Source organism: Capsicum annuum, chromosome 6 (assembly GCF_002878395.1).
Source record: "Capsicum annuum cultivar UCD-10X-F1 chromosome 6, UCD10Xv1.1, whole genome shotgun sequence".
Classification (NCBI taxonomy): domain Eukaryota; kingdom Viridiplantae; phylum Streptophyta; class Magnoliopsida; order Solanales; family Solanaceae; genus Capsicum; species Capsicum annuum.
The window spans coordinates 27,395,159-27,404,676 of NC_061116.1; the positions used below are offsets into that span (position 1 = coordinate 27,395,159).

The window sequence follows — 9,518 nt, forward strand, 5'->3', positions numbered from 1 at the left end:
AAAATTTTACTATAAATATTTAATTAATTTTTAATTTTTAAATATTAAAAAAATAGTGAAAAGACGATTTTGTCTAAAGCGGAGATATTTAATGAAGGGCAAAAAGTTCAAACAATATTTCTAAGGTCCTTCACACTTTTAATATAACATAGATAAATTATAGATTTATAGATATAGATATAGATTATCTATAATCTATATCTATAGTATATTAAAAGTGTGAAGATCCTTGAAAAAGTGATTTGAACTTTTTGCTCTTCATTAAAAAATTTCATAATAGAGAAAATTGTCTTTTCACCTATTTCTTCCAATTATTAGTAAATTATTAAAAATTTAAAGAGTCCTAAAAATATTGAAAAAGTAAAATATATGGTAAATTTAAAATATTATTCAACTTGAGTTCTTTTCAAAGGCATATTAATTAATAGTACATTAAAATATTTGTTTTTGAAGTTTATGGACTTTCTAATCAAAGATGGTTTTAAACAAAACTTTGACTTATAATAAATATCAATAGTCATGTTTTTTTTCCCCAAATTTAAGAGTTTTTCCTTTTTATTATGATTTGCTCATATTTTCTACCATAATTAAAGTTTTTGTATGGATTTTTTTTTAAAAATATTTCTTCCATATTTGATTAATCCTTTCTTGGAGGAAAGAAATTTGGACTTCTATAAATTGAGAATTCTTTGTTGCTTCAAATAATACAATAGCATCCACAAATAAAGAGTTTTGTTTTGGAGAGATTATTCTCTCTAGGTTTTATGTTTGTAATATTAGTTTTTCAATAAGTAGGTTACTTGACTAAATCATATTAAATCTTTTGATGTTTTTATTATAATTTTCTTTGTAATCTTATTTTGTGAATGTTTGTAATGTAAGTCGCGCATAGCGTCATGCAGTGGCGGACCCGGAATTTAAGAATAGCGGGTGCTTAAAAAATTTAAAAATTGAAAAAAGTAAAAGAAAAATAACCTCAACGAGGTTCGAACTCGGGAACTCCTTCCAACGAATGACCTTAAAATCAACTTAAATGTCAATGCACCCAACCAACTTTTGTTCTAGTGTGTGCTTTTTTATGTTTTATATCTATTTTCATATATTTTTTTTATGTAATTATACCTATTCCGCGTCGTGTTTAGTGGGTGCCGGCCCACCCCAAAATACAAGGTAGGTCCGCCCCTGACGCCATGTTATTTCAACTTCAAGTTCATCAATTTTCTAGGTTTTTGAGTATATTTCTTATTATAAAACTTTATGAATTAGAGCTGTAATTTTTGTGAATGGATCTTCAATTTTGTGATTTTAATTTGTTTTCTTATGGACAAAAATATCTATATTTATTTGTGCTTGATTAATAGAACGATTTAAATTTTTTATGGGTGTGGACATGTATTAAATTATAACGTATGTTAATACCTCATGCAAAGGATTATGAGACTAATTTTTGACTTTTTCTTTTCATAGATTAAAAAAAATTTCCTATTAGTTTGAGTTTAATATGTTAAGTTGCTACTCATTTAATCATATTCATTCATCATTTACATAAAATTGCAATCTATGTTAAATCACGCATAAAAAAACTAATTTACATAATAAAAAAGATTTAAATAAAAAATTAATTAATTATAAAATTGTAGATTAACTAACATGAAAGATACTGTGGTTAAATAATGCATTAAATTAAGTGTATGTTTGAAAATACCTTAGGTCCAAGGAGGAGTGATTTGATTCAAATAAATCTAACAAACAAAATGAAGTTTAACTTCTACTAATTTCAAAATCTAAAGAATGTAATTTTGTTCTAAAAGTATTTTTGAGAAAAATATATTTAAAAACACTTTAAAAATTTAATCAAATACTAATAGTTTCTCGAAAGTGATTTTTAAATTTATTAGTTAAACACAAATATCTCGCCAAAAAATGTTATAAAATTGAACTTATTAAGAAAAAGTACACGTGTAATATTTTTAATATTATATAAATTATAAATTTATAAATATAAATATATATTATAGATAAAGATGATTTAAAGACAGTAGATCGTAATTATCTCAAAGTAAATCGAGAAAAAATTAAGACCATTTTTTTTCCTCTTCCAATTTTGTCGGATTGTGCATGAAGGGATAATTTCGAAGACACAAAAAAACTTGTACTTGAAAATTCCCTGACCCAACAATTTTACTTGATAGGATATAAACCAACCAAAACCAACCGATCCGTTTGAGCTTCCACGTGGCACCATCAGGATACATATGGGCCCACCATTTGGCATTGAACCGGTCTTTTGATAGTTTTTCACCAGTGACCTGATATTACCAGTAAACTCACCGATATTTACCGATAGTACCGGTTACCTTTGTCAAGTGTATAAAGAACTCTGGGGTTTAAGGTAATGTTTGTGGGTGGTTTTTCACAGGGTTTTTGAGGTTATGGAATGGAAGAAAAAATAATTTTGGTTACTAAGTACGCGTACACAATTTGGGTGATTCTTGACATTCTTGAATTTTCACTTTTTTTAATCATTTTATTTTGTGTGAATTTTGATGAAAATTTTGGTTCTTTCTGTGATTTTTGAAATTCTTGAATTTTTATTCGTATCGTTTTTTTGGTGAATTTTGATGAAAATTTTGTTGTTTTCTGTTGCTTTAAAGTGATGTGACATTTTTTTGTTTGTAGTTAGCATAAAGTTTCAATCTTTTGTTCAATATTTGAACACCCTGTTTGGTTGGTGGATTTTTTGAAATTTTCATTTGAGTGATTCTTGAAATTTCTTTTTTATCATTTTTTTTTTGGGAGAGTTTTGATGAAAATTTTGTTGTTTAAAGGTGATGTTACATAATTTTTTTCTTGCAGTTAGTATAAAGTGTCAATTTTCATGTTTTTTGAAGAGAATTATTTGGTTGCTTTGGGTGTTCCTTGAAATTCGTGATTTTTTTTTCCTGTTGAATTATCCTTCTCTTCTTTTGCTGCATTTTGGTGGTTTTTGATGAAAATTCGGTTGCTTTAAGGTGATGTGACATTTTTTTCTTGTAGTTTGTATAAATTTCAATCTTATGTTAAATAGTTGAACACCCTGTTTGGTTGGCGGAGAAAACTGGATGAATAAGAAGATAAATTCAGAATTTTGTGGGGATTTCATGGGTTTTGAAGGGAATTATGATGGATTTTGATGAAAATTTTGGTTTTGCTTTGGGTGATCATTGAAATTCTTGATTTTTTTTTCTGTTGAATTATCCTGCCATTGTCTTTATTTTTATTTATTTATTTATTTTTGCATTTTGGTTTTAATGAAAATTTGGTTGCTTTAAGGTGATGTGACATATTTCTTTCATGTAGTTAGCATAAAGTTTCTATCTTTGTTTGTTCTATAGTTGAACACCCTATTTGGTTGGTCGAGAAAATGGAAAAAATAGATAAATACAGTATTTTTGTGGGGATTTCATGGTTTTTGCAGGGAATTATGACGAATTTTGATGGAATTTGGGTTGGTTTAAGGTGATGATGTGATGGTGATAATGAGCCATTTCTTTCTTCTTTGATTGCAAAATTTTCTTGTAGTTTCAATTTTTGAATTCAAAGCCTTGTTGTGTTGGGGAGAAACTGTTGAATTTATTACTAAAGTTTTTTCAAGAATGGTATTTCATGGGAGAATTGTGGTGAAAGAAAATTTGGTTGTTTTAAGGTGATGTCATTCATTTCTTTCTTCTTTCTATGTACACAGTTTGAATAAAGTTCCTATCTTTTGTTTGGTACTTGGTTGGATTGGGGAGAAAATCTTGACAAAGTAGAAGAAAGTGTTGAAGTTTTGCTCTTTAAGTTCCTTAAGAATAACTTTTCAAGAATTATTCACCTTAAAGATTTTTCCTTTCTTCAGAATTTTGGTCCCCTCCGCCCAGAAGCTTCTTTTTTCAGGATGTCCTTAGATTAGATCTATTGATCTTTCCCAAGGAATTCTGAATTTGGCAGGTTTGGTTTTGGTGCTGATCTAATAGTTCCTTTTTTATCATCTTTTTAAGTTCATTTTTCTTAATTTTCTATTTGGGGTTGGGATTCATGGATTTCCTTTGAGGTGTTATTCTGTGTGGATCCTAGAATATGAAGGATTTTGGCCCCTTCTTTTATCTCCCCCAGTTTATCTATCATAATTACTTTACTGTCATGAGAAAATGGCTTCTTTTCTCTCCTATTCTTTTCTTTTTCTTTTTTTTTAGGAAAAAAACCAACAGGTTTCTTTCACCCTCAACCAAAAGAATCAGTTTAAGAGAACAAACCAGATTTGGTAAATGGTTATCAATACATCTAGCTTGATTCATGTATGGCCTTATACGAATACTTCTCATCAAACATGTCATGTTGGAAGTGTGTTGGTGCCTTTTTTCATTAAATTAAAACATGTTCCTTTTTGTTGTAATGTTGGTGAAAATTTTTCTTGTGATGCTTACATTTCTATTCAATGATTGTTGATTCTTATGATTAATGAAATTGTGATACCTTCCCCAGTGCATTTCCGAACATTGCTTTACCTTTGTGTGTTTAATGCATGGAAGTGCTTTTGAACGATTGAGATCTTTCCATTTTCCGTAAAATATTAATTGGAAGGGGTGGCTTCTTTTAATTTTGAAGTTGAAATCAGACTTTCTTGTATGCTTTTGGATTGGATATTATGGCTTTTAGGATATTGCGGCAGTTATAGTTATGATTAAAAATCTAAGATTATTCCTTTTATAACCATCATTTAAGTGTCAGTTGAAAAACGACAATAACTTTTCTGTGGGTTGAATTCAGCTTAAAGTTCTGTAGTACAAAGTGCCTGTCTCTTAGGAATTTTTTTCTTAAGCTGGTACTAATGGAAGTGTGGGCATTCTGTTATGTTACCTTTTTTCCCCTGATCTTTTATACCGTTGTTCTTGACTTCCAATAGTTTTACCTCAATGTCTTGATTCATGATTTGTGATCTTGCAGGTTTCTTCTTTAGATTATTTGGCGTACTTGGCCCGCTTGACCAGAGGGATGTATAGATCTGATGTTCTTATACTGTAAAGTTGATAAAAGACTGCTTGTATTTTATGTCTTTTGAATGTTTAATCCTATGGTTTCTGAGATATGGTGTTGCATAAGAGGTTAGATTATGGATTCAATGGCTATCAGGTGCCTCATATTCCCCGAGCTACCAGATCAGCTAGGGTAACTTTACTTTTCATATGCTTTTATTATTTTGCCTTAATGCTTTTGGCTTGAGGTGCTCATTCTAATCTTATTTCGTGGTCGATCTTCTTAGGGAAGGGGCAATATTAGGAAGAAATCTGATAGCAATGAAATGTGTGCTTTTGACTTGTTGACTAGTGTAGCGGGGAAGTTACTGTTGGAAGGAGAAAGCACTTCAAATCCTAGTTTAAAAGATAGGTCTGCAGTCATGAAAGATACCGCTGAGACTTTTAAAGAGGATGAAGATACATCGTTAAAAGAAAATCTGTATACTGAAGGTTGCCAGGAGAGGGGGTTCTTCATTTCTCAGATTGTCTCAGAAGCTCCTGCAGTGAGTCATTGTTTAAGCAAATCGACAGATACATTAGCTGGACCAGCATCTGCAATTACAAGTTCCGATTGCTCAGAGAAGTTGGGTTGTGCAGAACAATTCATAAATGCTGAAAGCAAAATTGAAAAGGTAAACTGTTCTACCAAAGCAGAACAGGAGGCATCTGGTTGTGGAGATTTTTCTAGTTGTACATTAGGCGCTGAAAGCAAAAATCAAGTGAAAATCGACCTGTCTAATTATGCAAAGATTTCAACTAATAAGAATGCTGCAATTAGCAGTTTAGATTTTCCTGATCTTTGGGATAGGAAGCATTCGATGCTTGTTGCTTCGGACAATACTGTAAAATTCTCTCTTTCTACGGACCCTGATCCTTTTGGGTCCTTTCCGGTGATCCGGAATGATGTACAGTTAGCTAACAAAGATGACGACGAAAAATCTTGCGTGTGCACTCAACCTAGAACTAGCAATAAGGCCTTCAGGCCAGCACTACATGTAGGAGATTGGAGGAAGCGGAAGTTACAGGCATCCAAATACTTGGAAGTAAAACCACAATCTAATGATGAGGGACACGTCAATGTCGGTGAGTGTTTTTTATTGTTTGTTTTGGTTCTTTAACTTGCTGGATTTGACATAACAAGCATCTCTCCAGATAATGAAACAAGGCATGTGTACCAGAACAGGAAAAATGACTACACGAATGAAAGGTCTCAGAGGGATTTTCCTTTCAAGAAAAGAAAGCTCTATTATTGTAACTCGTTTTCCAATTCCAATGGAGGGAGTAGTGATGGAATATGTAGTTCTCCAACAAAAGACATAAGTCTAGATGCATCCGGTTATAGTCTAGCATCCTCAGAAGAAGGTTTGTTGTCTTCTGAAACCTTGCCTATAGTGAAACCATGAACATTAATCATGGTCATTACTTGCACATGGTGGTGTGTATGCATTCCCTGTTCTAATTGGTACTTATTCCCCCTCTGCATATGGACTCCGACAGCCCATGCAGCAGCTGGGACGTCAATCCCCAAAGGAGCTCGTGCATCCTTCAGGTCTAATGATTCCCATGGTTAGAAGTCCTTCTTATGGAATAATTAATGATTCTTTTGTATTCATGGCGATTTTTCATTTGAAGAGTTTCTGATGATACAAAGTTTATTTTCCTCAGTGAAGCTCAAGATCAACTCGTTCAGAGTTCCTGAGCTTTTTGTTGAGATTCCGGAAAATGCAACTGTTGGTTCTTTAAAGGCATGTAAAAGTGTTAATTTTAAATACTATAATCTGTTCACCTAAATAAGGTTCTAGTTTTAGTAGTGCTGCAGCATTCTTTGTTTCTCTTTTCCAGATTCAAGCATAAAAATTCAGTCTTTATGCCTCTTATACTCTGCAGAGGAGCGTAATGGAAGCAGTGACGGCAATACTTGGTGGTGGGCTGCGGATTGGTGTTGTGTTTCAGGGTAAGAAGGTTAGAGATGACAACAAGACCTTATTTCAGGCTGGAATTTCACATGAGGACAAACTTGATGCTCTTGGTTTTACCCTGGAACCTAGCCCCTCTCGAGCTTCCCCACCTCTAGCTCCAGAAGGTCGTTCTCGTGTACTTCCTTGTGAGACAGCTCAACCACTAACAAGGTATTTCATATGCTCGATGATCTCTGATTGTTATTAGTTATGGTGTAGTCTTAAGTTTCACTAGCTTAATTTTGGCATCCAACTAGCTGTAGTTAGTCAATGGAGCTGGTGCTGCTTCACTTTATGGATGAATTAATTCTTGTAAATGTATGCATGTCGTTATTGTGTAGTTAAAATCTCCGTTTGCTTTCAACTCCGGACACTTGAGATATTGCTACTCTCTTTAACCCTGTTAGTCTCTCATCCCCCTTTCTTGTCTCTCATCCCCCTTTCTTCTCTATCTGCTGTTGCTTTTTGTGGAAGGTGGCAGGTCCTTATTCTGGTCTTCCTAGAACCTTCTAAAAAAAGACTTGATGAGCTTGCCATATATTTCTTAGCAGGTGCTCACCTGCTCCTACTGTTATTCGTAATGGCATACAACAGGGGACATATAATGGCTTCACGGATCATCCAAGAACAAATTTGAGTAACTTCATTGATAGCGATCACGATTCAGCTCCGTCCCCACCTGATGCCTTTCTGGAGAAAAATGCTGCAGATTCAAGAGCATTGGTTCCAGTTGCTGCAGTAGATGCAGAAGCCTTGGCTGTGGTTCCAATGCGAAAGCCCAAGCGTTCTGAAACCGCGCAGCGTCGAATCCGCAGACCTTTTTCTGTTTCTGAAGTGGAAGCACTTGTTCAAGCTGTTGAGAAGCTTGGAACTGGAAGGTATATTTAATGAGGCAGTAGATTCGTGCTGACCTCAAAGTTCCTTTTCCCTGTCATATAATGGATTTGTTATCTTACAGGTGGCGTGATGTCAAAATGCGAGCTTTTGATAACGCCAAACACAGAACTTATGTTGATTTAAAGGTACAAACTGCACTAAACATCTTGCATTTCGACAACTCACTCTCCAAGTGCTGCTTGCCTACTTAAATCAAGGGCACTAGACTCTTAATATGTTACTTTTCCCTTATGCGTCAACTTTAGATTTCTTTTCTCAGTTAGATAGTGTTATTCGTTTCCACATTTAAATGTGAATTCTGGAGGAATCTTGCTATGAAGTTTCAAGTTGTTGCTTCCTTAAACAGCTAACTATAAATACGAAGCGATATATGATATTATTACCATATTTGTATCATATCTCAATTTTGTGTTGTATTTTATGCATCTCCAACAATAATTGAAAAAATATTCTGTGTATAAGCTGGAAAGTAGAAGGAAAATGAAGTTACAAGTTATCCTCTTGATTAGGACTGGGCAAAGAGCCGGGCCAACCTGGGGCTCGGCCTGGTACGGCTAGTTTCAAAATGAGTCTGGGTTCGATTGAGCTTGGTCACGATCAGCTCAGCATGACTCATTCTGCTCAGCCAATTAAGCGTGCAAATCTTGTTTTGAAAATTAAGTTCATTCTATGTATGTTTAATAATCGCGTGACTATCTGGTTTATGATCCTTCAGGACAAATGGAAAACACTGGTGCACACAGCGCGAATATCCCCTCAGCAAAGGAGAGGTGAGCCTGTGCCTCAGGAACTCCTTGACAGGGTCCTCCTTGTGCATGCTTACTGGTCCCAACAACAAGCTAGGCAACAGATGAAACATCATTCCGAGACGCGTCTTTTGCTTTCAGATGGTTGTAAAGGATAAACTGCAGCAGTAATTGGAGAAGATAAGTAGATGGGTTTTGGACAATTTTTTTGTTTTGTTAATAATATACTATATTTTAAGTGTAAAAATTATAGCACAAGGGGGAAGTAAATTAGTTAAATTACATTTAGTTTTCTTCATGGAAGGGGAGTTGGGGGTTGGCACTTGTACATGTTTGATAATAAAGTGCTTACTAACACACAATTTTTGTATCAGGGGTTTTGTAGTCTGCTTAAATTCTTGGTTTTTTGACCAGAAATTTGTTTTTTGGGCAATAGGGTATTGTAGTTTATTGTTCACTTTGTGCAGTAGAAAGGGAAAAAGTTGATGTAGTTGTTATGATGAAACTTTACATAAAAAGTTTCAATAGACTACAATTTTTGTTTCATACAGATTATTTTCCTTTGGCTCATTTTGTGTACTTACAATACTACTGTTTCTGACGTGTTATTGTCAAATATGTCCAATTATTATACATTTTGGTAGGTTGCCTTTGTCCCCTTCCCTTCCCGGCGGAAAAACAGAGAATTTAAGTTATATATACTGATGTCTTGTCAACCATTTTACTGGATAGACAAGATATCCAGGCATGCTGCACCATTCTGATACTTCAGGAACAGGAAAAGAAATTCTAGGAATCCAAAAAGTGAAACATTGCATTTGTGGCTAAGTAAGAAAATTGTTTTTTGTTTTAGTTCGATCTGTCATCCCATATGAAATTAT

The 9,518-nt window shown here is 33.7% G+C and overlaps 1 protein-coding gene across 15 annotated transcripts; it reads left to right on the top strand.

The window, feature by feature from the left end:
• The first annotated feature begins 2,163 nt into the window (after window positions 1-2,163).
• LOC107873502 (telomere repeat-binding protein 5) lies at window positions 2,164-9,207 on the top strand. Of its 15 annotated transcripts, none has more exons than XM_016720365.2 (11): window positions 2,444-2,485; window positions 3,878-3,969; window positions 4,966-5,187; window positions 5,282-6,119; window positions 6,189-6,398; window positions 6,534-6,602; window positions 6,702-6,781; window positions 6,924-7,165; window positions 7,543-7,872; window positions 7,953-8,016; window positions 8,607-9,207. In XM_016720365.2, exons 3-11 carry the CDS (start codon window positions 5,107-5,109, stop codon window positions 8,793-8,795), a joined length of 2,103 nt encoding a protein of 700 aa, XP_016575851.1. In that variant the 5' UTR covers window positions 2,444-2,485; window positions 3,878-3,969; window positions 4,966-5,106; the 3' UTR covers window positions 8,796-9,207. The 15 variants fall into 15 exon arrangements, with proteins under 15 accessions (XP_047270642.1, XP_016575856.1, XP_016575857.1 ...); XM_047414687.1 differs by lacking the exon at window positions 2,444-2,485 and adding an exon at window positions 3,064-3,685; XM_047414690.1 differs by lacking the exon at window positions 2,444-2,485 and adding an exon at window positions 3,066-3,685 and having other exon boundaries at window positions 7,546-7,872.
• Window positions 9,208-9,518: the final 311 nt, after the last annotated feature.

Bases quoted from the DNA above. Each gene is read 5' to 3' on its own strand.
- LOC107873502 (XM_047414686.1), top strand. From the start codon at position 5,107: ATGGTGTTGCATAAGAGGTTAGATTATGGATTCAATGGCTATCAGGTG. The intron at 6,120-6,188 runs GTGAGTGTTTTT...GCATCTCTCCAG, and splicing joins TGAGGGACACGTCAATGTCG to ATAATGAAACAAGGCATGTG. The intron at 7,873-7,952 runs GTATATTTAATG...GTTATCTTACAG, and splicing joins GAGAAGCTTGGAACTGGAAG to GTGGCGTGATGTCAAAATGC.